At 37.2% G+C, this 19,401-nt stretch overlaps 1 protein-coding gene across 2 annotated transcripts in view; it reads left to right on the forward strand.

The window, feature by feature from the left end:
• Window positions 1-19,401, forward strand: part of PTPRM (protein tyrosine phosphatase receptor type M) — an 810,901-nt gene that overhangs the window by 481,026 nt on the left and 310,474 nt on the right. For both annotated transcript variants that reach the window (XM_045887027.3, XM_045887028.3), the window contains exons 8-9: window positions 2,011-2,319; window positions 10,823-10,932. In XM_045887027.3, coding sequence (XP_045742983.1) covers window positions 2,011-2,319; window positions 10,823-10,932 — 419 coding nt within the window. The remainder of the gene's footprint in view (window positions 1-2,010; window positions 2,320-10,822; window positions 10,933-19,401) is intronic.

Raw genomic sequence — 19,401 nt, forward strand, 5'->3', positions numbered from 1 at the left:
AACCCTTCAAGTTATTTCTAAATAACTTATTTATGATATTTCTCCTAACACTAGTAATTTACATATAAAAAATTGATTTAGTAGTAAGGAACATTCCATGGGAATGCCACTCAAAATGCCCTGGGGGAGTTTTTGTCTTACTTGGTTCCTAGACTTATTATAGGATGGAGTAGCATAAATGATCATTATTAACCTCATTTTATGGTTCAAGCAGATATCTGGCAGATAAATCCCATCTTGCATATATAAAACCAAAGCATTATTTCAGCTGAAATGTTTTCATTTGTTGGAGGTCACAGGAAAGGGAGTAGTTCTAGGTTTTCCCTAGGTCCTAAATGATGGAGCAAACAAGGAATTTATGCACAAATGGAAATCAAGAAATGAACTTCAGTAATAGTCCAGACAAATTTCCAGTAGCCACAAAGTATAGGTAGGGCTGTCTACCAAAGCTGAGCTGGGAACATGGCATAGATCCCTCTTCTGTCACATTAGAAAGAGAAGAAGAAAGAGTCTTCACAGCACTTGTGTTCCAAGATTAAATACGTGCAATCTTTATTATATTTTACATTCTTTGGTTATGTTTTAGGTGGAGTTTGGGGTATATTGAACATTCTAATTTCTTTTTATCTGATTTTCTTTTACTTTGGTAGAGACACTGCAGTAGAGAGTTAAAGCAGCATGTCTCATTGTCGGACAGGTATGAATTCATAGCCACAATCCAGCCTTGAACCAAGTTCTTGAACCAACCTAGGCTGCAATTTTTTCATCTATGTATTGGGAAGAATGGTACTTGGTTCACAGGATTGTTTTGAGGAATAGAGACTACATATAAAGCAAGTTACACATAATAAGTGCACACACAGTAAATGGTAGCTATTATTTCTCAAGTTTTCATGCTGACTTTCCCTTACCAATTGTAGATTTCTTTACATTCATGTCTGAGGACCACAATTAAGGAAAACAAAAAATCAGAATATACGGAGTAAGTATATGGGTTTTCCAAAACAGAACATTTAGGATTAGATTCTCCACAAACCCATGAAAGGTAAACTTCTTAGAAAAGTGTATAGCACATAGTAAGTGCTCAGTAAATGCTATGTATTTAGTATTATTGTATTTTCATCATCATTTCATAAAGACATTTAAGCTGTGTATATATTCTTTCTTTTAAATCATTTAAAATACTTACATTCCCTGCGTGTCATTTAAATTTCTAAGCTTGAAACTCTGTATCTGGAGCTTGGGCTCAAGAATAATACTAAGACATTGTCGGGGATAGGAAAGAGCAGTAATTGCATGAAATTCTATACAAATCAAAACTCTGAAAAGGCCTGGAGTCCTGCTCAGAAGTTTATGCTCTCTAATCATTATGTTATTTCATGCTGAATTCTCAAGCTTTTTCTCTTATGTTTTCCAATTACATAATTATAAATTAATTTAAAAAGATAAAATATATTTATCAATGAGCATTAAGATTGGCTTCATGTATCAGAGCCTCAGAGGAAAAGAGCCTTAAATAAAAGCACTGTATTTCTCTCTAATGAAAATTTTGGAAGTAGACAGTTCAGGGATAGTATGGTAACTTGGTGATTATCAGGAACCCTGACTCCTTCATCATTGCTTTGAATGGTTCATGTTTGAGTGCTTCATGGTCCATCATGGCAGCATGAGCAAAAGACATCATATCCTCAATCCACCTAATGGGTAAGAAGAAGGAAAAAAGATGGTGAGCCCTTCTTTTTAAGGACACCTCCCAGAAACTGTTCTTGTTCTCATCTTGTATGCCATTCACCAGAACTTAGGCATATGGCCATATCTCACTGCAGAAGACTCCGAAAATTCTAGTCTGGGTGTTGTTATGCCCAGCTAAGATTTAGGGATTTCATTATCATGGAAGAAGAGGAGACCAGATACTGGGGACAAGGAGGACTATCTGTGACATCTGGGCTTCACCAGAACTCTTATAATTCATTTCTCTTATGTTTTCTTGTTCCTTCTTTTCTATATTAGATCCCATGCGTGGTCCAAGAAAACTGGAAGTGGTAGAAGTCAAATCTCGACAAATCACTATCCGCTGGGAGCCATTTGGATATAACGTAACTCGCTGCCATAGTTATAATCTCACAGTCCACTACTGTTACCAAGTCGGAGGACAGGAGCAAGTGCGAGAAGAAGTAAGCTGGGACACAGATAATTCACACCCTCAACATACGATCACTAACCTTTCACCGTATACCAATGTCAGTGTGAAACTCATCCTCATGAATCCTGAGGGACGGAAGGAAAGTCAAGAACTCATAATACAGACGGATGAAGATTGTGAGTACTTTTAAATGATATGTTTGTACGAAATATATATGCCATCAGAAAAGCAGCTTTTACTTCTTTTAAATTGAGATCTCTGTAATGAAAATGAAGGAACTAGTTACTCTGTTGAATAATATAAATGTGCTTCTGAGAATATAAGCATGGATTTAAAGAGGTAAAGGAAGAAAGATGTAGAAGTTTAATTCCTTATGAGTCATAGAGTTACCTTTCTATATATAATTATTCTATATTGCTCTAAATAGTTCTTCATTCAAGTTTTATTATCATGTTGGACTTAAGAGTTGCTGCTTGGGTATTATTTATATGAAATGCTTATTTAAATATATTGAAATGGTATTCTGAAACATACTTCTAGTTCAGATAAAAATTCAGCACAAAATAGAGGCTGCCCTTGCTTTTCAGCACAGTGCTGAGAAATTACCTCATTAGGTTGGTGGCCGTGTAATAGATAATACTTACCCATAGGAACAATATTATAATTGGATATTACCTCAGTAAACAAGGATTTAACAAATAGACAATGCGTGTTACCAGCAACTCATCAAAAAAAGCAAATACACGATTGCAATAAGCCTCTGAAATAATTTAAAATAGTAAAATTATACATTGAATCCCATAGCATGGATATAGATGAGCTTTTACATTGATTATACAGGGGACATCCACATACAATTACATGTACATATGGCACATAAAATACAGTGGTAGTGCATCATATATTTGACCTACAGTTTATTTGCCGGGCATCAGAATAAGTGGCAAAGAACTTGAGAAGCCCATCAAATGAATATACTTACTTATCCTTGGGAAAAAGAGATGTTACACTTTTTTTTCTTATGCAGCTGATTATGCCATGATCCTTGATTATTGATTATAACACGCACTAAATGTTTACAACAACACTGTATTGTACCATTTAAAGAGCTGACGAAGTATTTTTGAGTGTTTATTACCCATATGACACATTCATTTTGCTGTGGAAGGAAAACGTGGGAACAGCTAAGGTAAATGAGGAGCTCACCCTACAGATTTCTCTTCTCTTTTCTGTAGCCCCACAACCTACCTGTGCTGGTTGCTCTCAAATAGTTGTCTGATTGCAGTTATTTTTGTAAGGAGTATTAGTTTGCTACAGGTCACCCAATCAGGCTGTGCTAGAAGCCCTGTCTGTGTTTCTTCCAGTTCTTCTTCATGTCTCCGAAAAGTGAGAAGAGAGTGCCAACATTGTCAGTGGGTCACCTCTGACTCTTTCCCCCCTGCATCCCACATTTCTCTGCTTCCTTTGGTTCTAACTCCTGCTGTTTCTACTCCCAAAATTTTAGAGTGTGCTTTTCTCTCAATTTCCACTACCTATATCCAGATCCTCATTATTTCATGCTGAAATTTCTCACCTTCCTTGGTGGTTCCAGCCTTACCCCATTTTAATGTTGCCTACTCACCCACAAAATGAATCTGTAAAATACAATTGCATCTCTATGGTGTTGGTTGTTAGTTCTCCTCCTTCGTTTCTGATTTTATTTATTTGAGTCCTCTCTCTTTGACATCAGTTATAGAAACATTTTTCTAGGTATGTCTCCTCTGGCAAGGGAAATAAAAGCAAAATTAAACTTTGGGGACTACATCAAAATAGAAAACTTCTGCACAACAAAGGAAACAATAAAAAAAGGCAACCTACTGAATGGGGGGGGGAGATATTTGCAAATGATATATCTGATAAGGGGTTAATATTCAAAATATATAAAGAACTTATACTACTCAGTACCAAGAAAAGAAATAATCCAGTTAAGAAATGGGCAAAAGACCTGAATAGATATTTTTCCAAAGAAGACGTCCAGATGGCCAACAGACACATGAAAAGATGCTCAATATCACTCATCATCAGGGAAATGCAAATTAAAAACTACAATGAGGTATCACCTCACACCTGTCAGAATGGCTAAAATCTAAAACACAAGAAACAAGTGTTGGTGAGGATTTAAAGAAAAAGGAACCCTCGTGCACTGTTGGTGGGAGTATAAATTGATGCAGCCACTGTGGAAAACAGCATGGAAGCTCCTCAAGACATTAAAAATAGAATTACTGTAAGATGCAGTTATTCTACTACTGAGTATTTACCCCCAAAAATGAAAACACTAATTCAAAAAGATATGTGCACCCCTACTTTTATTGCAGCATTATTTATAATAATCAAGATATGGAAGCAACCCAAGTGTCCACTTATAGGTGGATAATATATGGAATATTACTCAGCTGTAAAATAGAATGAAATCTTGCCACATGGCATGGCTGGGCATAGAGGGTGTAATGTGAAGTGAAATAAGTTAGAGAAAAACAAACACCATATATCATTCATATGTGGAATTTAAGAAACAAACAAATGAACAAAAGAAGAAAAAAGAGACAAACCATAAAACAGACTCTTAAATACAGAGAACAGGGGTGCCTGGGTGGTTCAGTCATTAGGCGTCTGCCTTCAGCTCAGGTCATGATCCCCGGGGTCCTGGGATTGAGCCCCACATCGGGCTCCCTGCTCCGTGGGAGGCCTGCTTCTCCCTCTCCCACTCCCCCTGCTTGTGTTCCCTCTCTTGCTGTGTCTCTCTCTGTCAAATAAATAAATAAAATATCTTTAAAAAATAAATAAATAAATACAGAGAACAAAATGGTGGTCACCAGAGGGGAGCTGGGTGGAGGGATGGGTGAAATAGATAAAAGGGATTAAAAGTACACTTACCCTGATGAGCACCAGGAAATGTATATGGAATTGTTGAATCATTGTATTGTTCCCCTAAAACTAATATAACACTGTAAGTTAGTTCTACTTGAATTTAAGCAAAATTTAACAATAAAATAAAATACATCTGCATTGTGTCGCTCTCTCCACAGAGCTTTCAATTACTTAATTTAAATTTTGACTTTCAAGGTTTTCTGTATTCCTGGCTCATTCTCTAGAACTAGTGACTTTTCCTCCAGTGCATTTCATTCTGCAAAGATGTCACCCCAACGTCAGTGCCATAGGCCATGCTCCTTCCATTCCAGGCTCTTCCTCAAGGTCTGCTCTCCTCTGCCTCCTGCCTTCCACCTGGCTGCCTCTCACTTCCATCTCCTCTGCTGCCCTTCAAAGAGCTCCTCAGCCTTCAGGTCCTTCAGAGAGCTGCCTCCAACTCTTAAATCCTTCGACCTCCTTTGTAGCTGATTAGAATCTTTAAATCTCTGGGCTTTAGTTCCGTCATCTGAGAAGTGAGAATAGTAACAGTTCTCAACCATATTAGAGTTAGAGGAAATTTACATAGAGAGCTCTTTGTAGTGATGGGGGTGGGGGGGCTCTAATAAGTGGTCAGTATTATTGTTGTAATGATTCAAAGCAACTCACTGTGACCTTTCCTTGATCTGTCTCTATTACATATAATCTTTTTTCTCTTAACTATAAACTAGAGAGAAGAAGCCTTCTATTCCTCTGTAACACTAGGCATCATACTGAGTAGGTAATAAAACACTCAAAAGTATTCTTTTAGTCCTTAGATAAAACAATAAAGTTTGTTGATAATCATTCATGTTTTAATCAACAGTAATGTTTTAATCAATGAGAGGGGGAGATGACATGTAGTCGTTTCTAGAGATGAGCGAGTATGTCTTGCTCACAAACCCACATGCATAAACCCCTTCACCACTTTTGGGTTTCAAATTGAGAAAGGAATGAGCTAGGAGTTCTGTTAAGTTCTGTCAAAACATGAGATCAGAATAACTTATCTTTTGGTTTGTTTAAATTGTCTTGCTAGTCCCAGAAGTTGGAGCGTGCATGACTTCCAAATAAAAACCTATTGTTTTCCCCAATGTCTGTGGTGAGTGCTGTGAATTGTGTAAGACTGTTGAATCACAGACCTGTACCTCTGAAACAAATAATACATTATATGTTAAAAAAAAAAAAAAGAAGAAGAAGATAGTAGGAAGGGAAAAATGAAGGGGGCGAAATTGGAGAGGGAGACGAACCATGAGAGACTATGGACTCTGAGAAACAAACTGAAGGTTCTAGAGGGGAGCAAGGGTGGGGGGATGGGTTAGCCGGGTGATGGGTATTAAAGAGGGCATGTACTGAATGGAGCACTGGGTGTTTTATGCAAACAATGAATCATGAAACACTACATCAAAAACTAATGATGTATAGGGATTAACATAATAAAAAATATAAATAAATAAATAAATAAATAAATAAATAAATAAATAAAACAAAACAAAAAACCCCAAAAAACAAAGAAGGCTATAATGATAATGAGATAGAAATGACTTGAATAAACAAACAGAACAGCTTCCAAGGGTAGAGGATTTTCAAATTGTAGATCTTGTTTTCTGTCTCAGCAAAAAATATATATATATATTTTTTGTCAAAGTTATAAATAGGTTTAGTGTTTTTCAAAGAAGTACGTATTTTGCTTCAAGCTTTTTCTTCATTTGAAAATAGTTCATTAAAATCTCTTTGGCTCAATTCCAAAAAAAACCCCCCAAAACCTATTGTTTTCATTGCACACTGGCATCCAGTGAATTAGAAGAACTTTTATTTCAAAGTATATTTCCTAACAACAACAACAACAACAAAGTCTTCAAAAAGAGAGAAAAGAAAGACAAAAATAGAATAATTGTCAATACCGAGTTTGAAGAGAAAAGAATGATGGAGTCACTTTATGTATCTACCATTATAAAAGGCTATAATTCATTGAACATTGAGTTTTACTATGGTATAATATTTCTATTGAATATTGTTTTTTTTTTTCATGAGAAATGTGTGGAAAAAATTGTCTTTTTATTACTGTTAAAGGTATCACAAGAAAGAATAGGGCTCAATTCCACAAACTTAGAAACTAAAGCTTATCAGGGTGCCTGGGTAGCTCAGTCGGTTAAGCATCTGACTCTTGATTTCAGCTCAGGTCATGATCTCAGGGTCATGAGATTGAGGCCTGTGTTGGGCTCCGTGCTCATCAGGGAGTCTGCTTGAGATTCTATCCCTCTTCCTCTGGCCCTTCCCCTCTGCATGCATTCTCTCTCTCTCTAAAATAAATAAATCTTTAAAAAAATGGTAAAGAAACTAAAGCTTATCTGTCCCAGATACTGAATTTCTAAGAATTTCTAAAAATAGGTAGTAGACCTAAGTTCCTTTGAGGTACTATTATCCCTAATTTATTTAACTCTTCTAGTATTTTATTTTAGTTTACTTTGTCTGCTCCTGCATATATATATATATATATATATATATATATATATATATATATAGCCATACCCCAGTTAGGTTTTCTTGTTAACGTTTCCACAGGGCTATCAATTACAGGATCTCCAAGGACATTTTAATGTTTACCCTTATAAGATGACCTCTGTTCAACATAATTTTGACTGTTTCCCATTTTATTTCACTATGATTTAGAGTAACTGAATGAAATCAAAGATACATTTTTTCTGTCTTTACCTCTTTACATCTGCACAAAGATTAATAAGTATTTTCAATTAGTAAATATCATCTCAAAATAATAGAGCCACTCATATTTATCTTGCTACTGTGAGAAAACTGATGGTGATATCATAATAAACACTTTCAAGCTCAAGAGGAAAAGACTAGAGTTTTCTCTGGCATGGCCAATTTTAGTTCAGCTTCTGACTGATGAATATTTCCATCTCAGACCCTGGAATCTGAATTTTCTTAGAACTCATCAGTGTTATAACTTCATATATACCTTGGTTTTCTTCACTTTATGTAGTTTCGTATCAATTCCTTCAGCTTAAGATAAAACAATTATTTTCATATTTATGTATTATTTAGAGTTTGGATGGTAAAGATGAACTTAATCCAAGTTCCTCATTTTAAATATGAGGCAACTGAGACCCAAGGAAGTTCAGTGAATTGCCCAAACTACACAGTTTAATTACTGTGAAGTCTTAAATCAGAACCCAGGCCTCCCATCGGAATCAGTAATTTTTTTTCTGCCAAGCAGTACTGAGCTCTATTCAAAATAACTATAAAATCTTACATCTACCAGTAGCCCCTCAACTAAAAAAATGTGTACTACCTGTGAGTATCCTTTTGCAATTCTAGGCACTCTTTCCAGCCTATGGAGATCTTACCAACCCTTAAAGGACTATTCGTATCGTCCCACAATCTAAAAATTCTCCAATTCCCTTTTCTAAATTTATTGAGATATGTTTATCCATTCATGATTTGAACATTTGTGTTGTTTCCACTTTGGGGCTATTATTAAAATGCTTATATTAATATTCATATATAATTTTATATTAGTATTTGTGTAGAATTTTGAGTAGTATATGTTTTCGATTCTCTTAGGTATGTACCTAGGAGTGGAATTCACATGGTAAATTTATCAATGTGTATCTATTTGGAGAGCTGCTAGACTGTTTTCATAGGAGCTGTAGGATTTTTATATTCCCTCCAACAGTGTATGAGGGTTTCAGTTCTCCACATTCTCACTGGTACTTATTATCGGCCTTTGGACTATGGCCATTTTAGGGGTGTGAAGTGCTATCTCACTGTGGTTTTGATTTGCATTTTCCCGCTAGGTGGATATGTTGAACATCTTTTCATGTGCTTATTGGCCATTTGTTTATCTTTTTTTGGAGAACTGTTTATACAGAACCTTTGCCTATTTTTAATTGGATTATTTGTTTTCTTATTGGGTTTTTGTAATTCTTTATGTATTTAAGATATCTCTTATGAGATATATGATTTGCAAAACTTTTCTCCTATTCTTTGTGTTATCTTTTCACTTTCTTGATAGTGCCCTTTGAAGTGCAAAGCTTTTCATTTTGATGATGTACAGTTTACCTGTATTTTTTTTGTTACTGCTTTTGCTTTTGGTGTCATGTCTAAGAAACTATTGCCTAATCCAAGGTCATGAAGGTTCACACCTATGTTTTATTCTGAGTTTTGTAGTTTTAGCTCTTACGTTTAGCTCTTAAATCAATTTTGATATAAACTTATATGGCGTGAGGTAAGAATCCAACTTCGTTTTTTCACATGTGGATATCCAGTTGTCCCAGCACCATTTGTTGAAAAGATTATCATCTCCCCATTAAATTTTCCTGGCCCCTTAATGAAAATCAATTGACTGCAAATGTAGGTTGTACTCTCAATTCTGCTACACTAATCTGTATGTTTATCTCTATGTCAACACCACACTGTCTTGATACTGTAGCTTCGTAGTAAGTTTTGAGAAGTGTGAGTCCTCTCCAACTACTTCTTGATTATCCACACCGTCACCGAGAAATTTGATCATGTACCTTCAAATATATGTATAAACACTACAGATATACTAGTTTTTAAATAGAATAGACACGCTAATACACTAAATTGTGTATGATATAATACATATGCAAAAACTGAGTTTACGTGAAAATGAGATTAAACAATACTTTTAAAATAACACTAAATGTTATTTTATAGAAAATTAGCAGGTAAATTTCCACCTTCCCTTATGTCAGATTTATTTGAAAACTAGTCAAAAGGTGTTGCATATTTCAGGTTTTTAAAAACTGGCATAAAAATTCCCAAAGTCTTTTGTATCATTAATAAATAAAATAATTTTAAAAATATTTATTATTACATATTATCTCATCTATATCACATCTTTTTAGAACATCTATTTTGTGTGTATTTTTAACATATATTAAATATCAGTACAATAGTTCATATCCATTTTTCCTTCACATAATTTTGTCACTCAATATTATAACTCTAAAATATATAAAAACATAAAATTCATCCATGATAATGTATATAGCTGTCATTTATACTCAGTCTTTTGTGTGTTATATTGTGACTATAACAATTTATTAAACCATTCAGTTTGTCCCCAAATTATTATTTTTATTAAAAAATGCTATGTTGACATCTTACTATATGTCTCCTGGTACATACATGCAAGAATATTACTAGGAAATATACCTGGAGGTAGGATTATTGGCTCATATGATACATGCCTCTTTAGCTTTACTAAATACTACCAAATTATTTTCCAAAGTGGCTGTACCCATTTCTGCTCCCACAAGCAATGTGTGGGCATTCTTATTGCTCTATATCTTTATTTCTGAAGAACGTAAAAGTTCATTTAAAAGGTGATTACTGAGCTTCTTCTAATTGATTCGAACTTTGAAGAAAAATGTGATGAGATTATTTTCTTTATAAGGACAGTGTAGCCAAAGTGGTTTTTTTCTTTCTTTATTTTATAATTTTATTTTATTTTATTATGTTATGTTAGTCACCATACAGAACATCATTAGTTTTTGATGTAGTGTTCCATGATTCATTGTTTTTGTATAACACCCAGTGCTCCATGCCGAAATGGTTTTAAATATCAGATTTTTTAGAAGAAAACTGAGTTTGTCTATGGACTATTAAATCTTATGTCTCAATTGAGAGTGAAAAACCTAACATGTCTAGAAAAATCTAATTTGGGCCGGGTCTCTCAAACATTTCTTGATTTTTTTTTTTTTTCCCTTCTAGTGCCAGGTGCTGTTCCTACTGAATCCATCCAAGGAAGTACTTTTGAAGAGAAGATATTTCTTCAGTGGCGAGAACCAATTCAAACATATGGTGTCATCACTTTATATGAGGTAGTGTATACATTTATTAGTGATTTAATTTTTCATTATAATTTCTGTGATAGCTAGACCTGCTAGTATTTAAAAATGCATAATGGCTTCATGTCTTCTATGAAGTTTAATGCCTGTGATAGTTAACAATGGTTACTGCATAGAAGCAAAAAAAAAAAAACCCTGAGTTTTTCAATTATGTATCATTTCAGGATATATATTTATAATGATTTGGATGTTTCTAGACTATATGTTATTATATGTAAAGACAAAACATAGTATTAAAAAAAATCACTTTTACTAAAAATAAGTATTTTGAAGTGTACATTGATTAGGAGGCAACCACATGATCCTATTCTTGCTAGCTATAAAATAATTTACTACTGAATTATAGAAGAACGCTGATTATCCAATTAGCAAAGTCAATAGACATTGTCTCAGGGGTAACAATAGAAAAATGTCTTTTGGTTTCTTAGTATTAGCCCAAAACATCCTTTAGACTTCCTTGACTAGTTTTGTCTACTGAGCCATATCAAATGGTTGAGTGATAGAGAGCAGAGAAGAATTTGATGAATTGTTTGAGGAAAAAAATAACAGCAGTAACAGGGGGTGACAGTCATCATCACATCTGTATGAGCATCATTTCACTGTGCCTATTGTCATAGAAACAAGCAGGTGCATTTTTTTTAAGCAAGCATTTATTTGAATGCAAATTTAACAAAATTATATGTTGTTAGGTTTCTAAAAATCACGGCAATTCCTCCTATGGAACCTCTGCTTGAATACCTTTCAGAACCACTGACAAAAGCCTGAGCAGATTAGCTGTCAGACAGTAATCACCAGTAAACCCCCTCCCTGACCCAACTAGCCTCACATTTATATTTCCTTATACCTTTTGAAAATTGGTATTGAAATGCAAAAAATAATGTTTTTAATTGAAAGCTAAACAAAGTAAGAGAAAAGAGAAAAAAGTTGATTTTCATGTTAAGTTATTGGTGCTGTTCATTGGGCTGCTTCATTATAAAAGAATTCAGTGTTATGAAAATCTGTGGCTCAGCTTTGAAAGAGCTAAGTGTTATCATCAAACAAGTTCATATTTTTTCTCAGTGATCAGAATTTTTAGTTAATATTGTTGGGCCCAAGACCATTTTCTGGTCTCACTTTTGGAGATTCCTACCTAAGAATAACAGAATATTTTACTAGAAAAAATAACAGCCTTTGAACCAGTGTTAAGTTCCAAGAAATAAGTCCATCTGTCCTAAAAACCACATGTTGATATCTAGACAGACAGAAATAATAGCTAGATTCATTCTTCTTGATGCCGCTGAATACACATCTTTGTGTAATAAGTAACTTTAGCGTGAAAACAATAGGAATAATAATTCAAAAGGAGAATCCATTAATCTCCGTGAATTCAGCAGCCAGGGTCTCCCATTGAACACTGATCTAAATGCTGTTATAATTGGGGATACCTGAATGTGCCATAAATCAGGGTTTTAGAAATCAGATATAGGTAAGTAGAGTAGGTTGGTTTATTTTTCTAGGTACCAAAGGGAAAATGTTAAATGTGTGAATCAGGCTTCACTGATTAAATACAAGTTTTCTGGCCACCAGATCTTTCTCTTTCCCCCATGTTTTCCAGAAGTAGGAAGGGGGGTTTCTGTTCTCAAAATAGGCCTTAGGTGGGGTCTCAGGACGGAGTTCTTCTTCAGCTACGATGCACTGTATGCTGTGCCCAGCCTGTGTGAGAGTCAGTGATAGGCACAGCTTCCTCCTGGAGCCAAGGACCCATGTTCAGCCCAACTTGGTCCCCTCCGGAGGACCACAGTCTGTGGGTACTGATATCACGCTAAGGAAATAGAACAGTTGCCCCCTCAAAAAAAGCAGGAACCTTAGGGACAGTATGTTCTTTCATAGAAACACACTTGATTATAGGTAAAAACTGGAAGGTGAGGTAAATTATCGTGATTGGAGAAAAACTTAGTAACAAATGATACAGGTGTTTCTTTAGGGCCGGGAGCACAGTTGGATCATTTTTGCAGGAGAGAAGAGAAAACAGGTAGAATGCTGTAGATGTTGTAAATGAATATGCTATGGGTTCAGGTTATTTTCAGTTTCTCTTTACGTCTTAGGAAATACACCAAACCATCAGTGATTGGACAATGCTGACATCATCGTTTTCTGCCAGGAGTCATGGCAGTTGATAGCACTAAAGCATTCTTCTGATCTTAGTCTTTGCCTCTCCTTTTCATTCCCCTAACAACCATCTTCAGCCTTCTTGAACTAGCCTTTCCTTCCTGCTCTCCCCACCTTTTTTCAGGTTCTAGCCCTTCCTGTCCCTTTACTTCTCGATCAGCCCTTTATTTTTATCAGAGTCATTTGCCTAAAACCTAGACTGATAAATACAGCCTTCCTCAACAGCGATCAAAATTTTTATTTTATTAAAATAGAAATGTAATATCGCTCTCTGAAAGAATATTTTAAGTACAGAAGTATTCAAAATAATATCCTTGCTTCCCAGTTTCACTTTTCAGAGGTAACAACTGTTAACAACTGGGTGCATGACCTTCCAAAATTTTATAAGGTAGAAATTATAGTGCAAGTTCATTTATGAATAGAGATCGATAAAATTTAATAAATATTAGCAAACCCAGCATTTTTTACAAGAATAAGATGCCATTAAGACACCTACCTCACATCATTAAAAAAAAAAAAAAAAGGATTCATGTTCTAAACACAAAAGTTAAAACTACCAGAACACTATAAGAAAAATAAGGTAGGTATTTCTGTAATGTATCTTACTAAGCTTGACATAAAATTATATTTGAAAGTTATATTTTAAAAGATTGACAGATTTACTTATATAAGAATTTAAACTTCTGAACAACAAAAGATAGCAGTAGGAAAGTCTAAATACAGACAGAAGATTTGAGGAAATTATTTTCAAAATTTATAACAGTAGATGGGTTGTTGGCCACAATAAGCAGACTTGATAGAGATTGCTAAGAAATGGACAAAGCATTCCATTAGAAAAACTAGACAAAGAATAAGAGGAGGCAATTCAAAGAAAAAAAAAAATCCAAGTAGCATTTAAGCACGTGAAGAGATACCTATCCTACCTTACTAATGATTCAGAAATGAAATAAAGCAAGTGCTACAAAAAGTTTAAGTTTGTGTAATATCAAGTGTTAAACAATGACATGGGGAAATGCATGTGTGTATAGACTGTTGATGGGAACATACATTTTGCATCTTTTATGTAGGCAATTTGGGGGATCCTATCAAAATTTAAACATTGCATATCAAGCCTATTTCTAGAAGTTTATCAGTCAGTAATACTCCCAAATACAGAGGGTTATTATATGTCCAAGTGTTTTCATTGGCTCTTGATTGCCTAGTAAATAAACTCCAGACTCCTGGTCATGTTCCCAACAACAAGCTTTGGGAACAAAAAGAAAAAAAGAAAGAAAGAAAAAAAATATATATATATATAAAAGAGAGAGAGAAAGAGGCAAACCAGGAAAGAGGCTCTTAACTATAGAGAACAAACTGATAGTTACCAGAAGGGAGTTGGGTAGAGGATGGATTAAATAGCTGATGGGGATTAAGGAGTACACTTGTCATCATGAGCACTGGGTGATGTATGGAAGTGTTGAATCACTCTATTGTACACCTGAAACTCATATTACCCTGTATGTTCACTAACTGGAATTTAAATAAAAACTGTGTGTGTTTGTATATAGAGAGAGAGAGAGAAAAGAGAGAGAGAGAGAGTGTGTGTGTGTGTGTAAGGTAGTGGGAGAAGACAGAAGTATAAAAGATACTGTCCCTTCTCTATTAGAAGTAACAGTCCTAACAGCAACTAGCAGTAGAATGAAATAAGTACCAAAAGCAAATCACTTTAATGTGTGAGGAATATAAAGTGCAGTGTCGTGTGGGCACGTAGCAAAGTCGAATGGTCTGGATTTGTCAACTCATGGGGGCATTCAACAGTTGAAGACACCTCAAGATCCCAGGCCTGGATAACTGGGCTTAACTAATCACTACTGACTGAGATAGGTAAGAGTGTAGAAAGAAGTAGAATTTAAGGTCCATGTCAAGAAGTTTCATTTCATTATTCAAGGCCTGCCATGATCTAATTCCAATTCTCATTTATTACTGCATCTCCCACTATTTTTCTCCTGGAATTTAATGAGCTTACATATATGGAATTTTCTTTTCTCTGAAAACCTTCTGAACGATCACACCACCTGCTTTTGCTTATTTCCTTCTTTCCTCCTGATGCTCTCCCCTCCTCTCTCCTCCTGTGGGACTTCTGCTTCTCTTTCAGTTTTTCATCCAAATATTGTACTGTTCTCTGAAGTATCCTAGATTCTTTCCTCCCCGGAAATCAGATTTTATTATTCCTTCTTCCAATTGCGTGGCTCTCCATTAAAGGACTGTATTTAACACTGGCTGAAATTCCAATCAACTCACACTCCCTAGAGGATTTTTAATCCCCTCCTGGCCAAAAATTGCATGTTTTTCTATTTTTGGTCCTCTATGAATCTTTTAGTTCAGAACTTGAGACTGTAAGTAGAGGAGGGGAAGGTAATTGGAGATAATTTTAGGCACCTACGTATGAATCAGAAATCATCCAATATTGACCCCATCTTACCTAAATGTGGCCCCCGCTTATGTAGGTTGCATGTCAGTTCACTTTTGACTTGGGACATCCCATAAAACTGCAAACTCCAACGTGGAACGTCAGTGTTCTTTTTATTTTTAAGATTTTATTTATTTATTTGAGAGAGATAGAAAGAGAGCACAAGTGGGGGGTGAGAAGGGGCAGAGGGAGAGGGAGAAGTAGACTCCCCATTAAGCAGGGAGCCCAATGTGGGACTCGATCCCAGGGCTCTGGGATCATGACCTGAGGCGAAGGCAGACACTTAAGGACTGAGCCACCCCAGCGCCCCGTCAGTGTTCTTCATGTAGGCTGCATCAAAATTGCCTTGGCCCTCAGCCAGAGATACACTGCAAGCATGGAAGCAGTCCCAAACTTTCCTTCTGGGAGTTTCCTGCTGCTTTACTACAGCCTGGCACTTAATAGGCTCTTAATAAACATGCATTGAATGAACAAATGAAAAAATAAATGCCAAAAGGACATGGTACATTTGGGTGTGAGCGTAGAGGTGTTTTTCAGTGTCCTTTAGAACAACTGCTCAGATACATATAGATGGAGCATCCACTCTCCGAAGGGCAGTGGATTCTAGAGTGGATTGCTCCTATTCCTGAGGAGCTGGGTTTTTTATTCCTGGTATTCCAACTCCCAGGTCTCTGGATGGCTTTGACAGGGATCAGTGACTTTTCTGACATTTTGTGTCTGCATCTATACAACACACTTGCTTGTTAGGGATTTGTTAGAAGTGAGGGAGAGGAGGGGCGCTTGGGTAGCTCAGTCGCTTGAGTGTCCAACTCTTGGTGTGACTCAGGTCATGATCTCAGGGTTGTGAGATTGAGCTCCACATCCAGCTTCGTGCTCAGCATGGAGTCTGCTTGAGATTCTCTCTCTCTCCCTCTGTCCCTTTCCCCACCCCCACTCACTCTCACACTCTCTCTCTCAAATAAAATCTTTAAAAAATAGTGAGGAAGGGGCATCTGGGTGACTCAGTTGGTTAAGTGTCTGCCTTCAGCTCAGGTCATGATCCCAGGGTCCTGGGATCGAGCCCCGCATCGGGCTCCCTGCTCAGTGGGAGCCTGCTTCTCCCTCTGCCTCTGTGCTCTCATTCTTCCTCTGTGCTCTCTCTCTCTCGATCTTGCTCTATCTCAAGTAAATAAATAAAATCTTAAAAAAAAAAATCATGAGGAAAAGAGTCCATAATTTTTAAAAGCGCATGCATTAGTGTATATGTGCATTTTTATGGGTCTGGGAGAGAGGATCTGTTGATTAGCAAATTCTTAGAGGGCTGTGGCTGAAAGACCCGTGACGGAGCCCCCGTCTAGCTTATCCGGCATGACCATGGCAATAGATGAATACCAACCCATCCGCCCCCGTGGAGCAACAGGTCCTTTGCTCAAGCATTTGCTTTCTGCTCTATAGTCAGTGCAGGTGCAGCAACATCCTACTTGCCGTGGTGTGAGCATTTGTGTAAGCACATGTGCACACCTCTTCTTCCTGGGAGCCTTTTGGGGAAAATATATACTGAGTGCCAAATATGTACTGATCACTGTGGGATCAGAAAGAAGAGTAAGACGTCATTCACTCCTCAGAAAGAAGACAAAATTATGTGAAAAGTTCCACATCCTTTGGCATATTGAAACGATGATTTAAGACTACGAGAGAGGGGCTCCTGGGTGGCTCAGTCAGTTAAGCGTCTGCCTTCGGCTCAGGTCATGATCCCAGGGTCCTGGGATCGAGTCCCACATCGGACCCCACATTGGGCTCCCTGCTCATTGGGGAGCCTGTTTCTCCCTCTCCCACTCCCCCCTGCTTGCGTTCCTTCTCTTGCTATGTCTCTCTGTCAAATAAATAAATAAACTCTTAAAAAAAAAAAAAAGACTACGCGAGAGCTTTCACAGCGTGATGATGTATCACCAAATGAACTGTATGAACTCAGTCATGACATTGGGCGTTCAGCTGAGCCAGTGATCATTGGGCCACATTTTGGAAGCTTTACAGAGAAGTAAAATGGGAACTCTGGCTTCAGATATGGGCGGACGGACATGTTTTGTTCCAATCTCACCTGAACTCCTGGCATCTTTGAAAGCATTTCCTTCTTCAGACACTTCTTTCCTTTTCTTTCTTTTGATTTCCATGACAGCTTTCTCTATTGGCTTTTCTGGCTTGTTTGTTGGTATCTCCTCCTCCACCACTGATTATATTAAATGTCACTGTTCTCTCTGAAATCGTTTCCCCAGTGACTTCATCCATTCCTAAACCATAATATTTCAATGCCGATCACCCCCACATCTCTATTTCTTGGCCATACGTCTCAAATCCCAGCTTGATACCATGCACCCTGTGTCCACAAGCCAGCAGTTCATTTCCCCTCATTCATTCCATCCCACTCAGTAAGTGGGGCCATCTTTTGTTTAAGCCCCAAACGTGGAACCTATCCTTGATTCCTCCATCTTTTCCCCCATATTCAATTGATCACCGACTTCTGTCCATTTTAACTCTCAAATATGCCAGTTCTTTTCATTTACTTCTCTCTTCACGATGCTAACCTTAGTCCCAACATGGCACTGTCAGAGGTGCTGAAGGTTCCCTGTGGTCTCTGTGGTAGTTCCCGGTGGCCTCCCTGCCTCCCTTTACTACTTCCATCCAATAAACCACTTCTTCCCCTGGCAGCTAACCTTGGTCTTTTCATAAGGGAAATTAGATAATTTGGTTTTCATACTTCAGAATATTCCAAGGCTCCCCCTTGTACGCATCCATGCTTCTTATCTTAGGGTACAGAGCACTGCATGGTATGGCCCTCACCCACTCCCCAGCCCCTGGTCGAGGGACCACACTTACCTTGCTTGCTGAGCCACAGTCACACAGGCCTTCTTTCTGTCCATTAACCGTGTACAAAACACTCCTGCTTCATGGCCTTGGTTCATGCTGTTCTTTCCCAAACTCTTGGCATGGCTGGCTCTCTCAAAGTTCAAGTCTCCTGAAATTAACTGTCATCCCCTCAGTGGCCCCTTCCACAACCATTCCTGGTGGTCAAGCACGTATCCCTCTCTGCCTACAATATTCTTTGTCTTAGCACTGTGTTTGTTTCATCTACTGAATTTTAGCATTTTAAAATTATTAATTTACTTTCTGCATCTCTCCCAGCTCCACTCACTGCAGTCCAGATTCTTAAATACCTGCGGGCAGGGCCTGTGTCCGCCCACTGACCACAGTGCTCACGGTGTCAGTGTTCACTCCATCAATATTTGAATGGAATGAATGAATCTGAGCAGGGAGAGAAAGCAGGTCACAGATAGTGCTATCACCTTCCAAGCAGGTGAACATTTATGAGCCAAAGCAGTGTCAGAAAAGCCCAGTGTTTGTGGTACAGAAAATCTTTATCCCCTGACCAGGGCAGAAGGTAATATAATGTCACTGTGTTAAGTATTCAGAGATGAGTTTGGAGAAGAAGATGTAGGCAGGTCTTAAACCCAAAGGTAGGAAGTTTGGACTTTGTCTCCTATACAATTGTGTCCCGTTAAAGTTTTTAGTAAGGCAACAAAACAAACAAGGAGCTGTACCTAGCTCTGGTGGGCAGTGCTTGTCCTCATTTACTTAGACTGTATCATAGCTGTTGAATTGCATCTCTACTTCTCCACCAGACTGTTACCTCCTCCAGGACAGGTACCATGTCTCACCCACCATGTGAGATCCCAGCTCAGAGCCCAGTGCTTGGTTCACTGGAGGCATGCGATGAATGTGTTTAGAATGGGTGAATGAATGAGTGAATGAATGAATAAACTTTGGGGAGCAAATGTGCCCTCATAGCTTAGATCTACCCTCTCTGAACC

This window comes from Mirounga angustirostris, unplaced genomic scaffold, assembly GCF_029215605.1.
Source record: "Mirounga angustirostris isolate CCGP_5_RB_7025 unplaced genomic scaffold, mMirAng1.0.hap1 SCAF_14, whole genome shotgun sequence".
In the NCBI taxonomy this organism is placed as follows: domain Eukaryota; kingdom Metazoa; phylum Chordata; class Mammalia; order Carnivora; family Phocidae; genus Mirounga; species Mirounga angustirostris.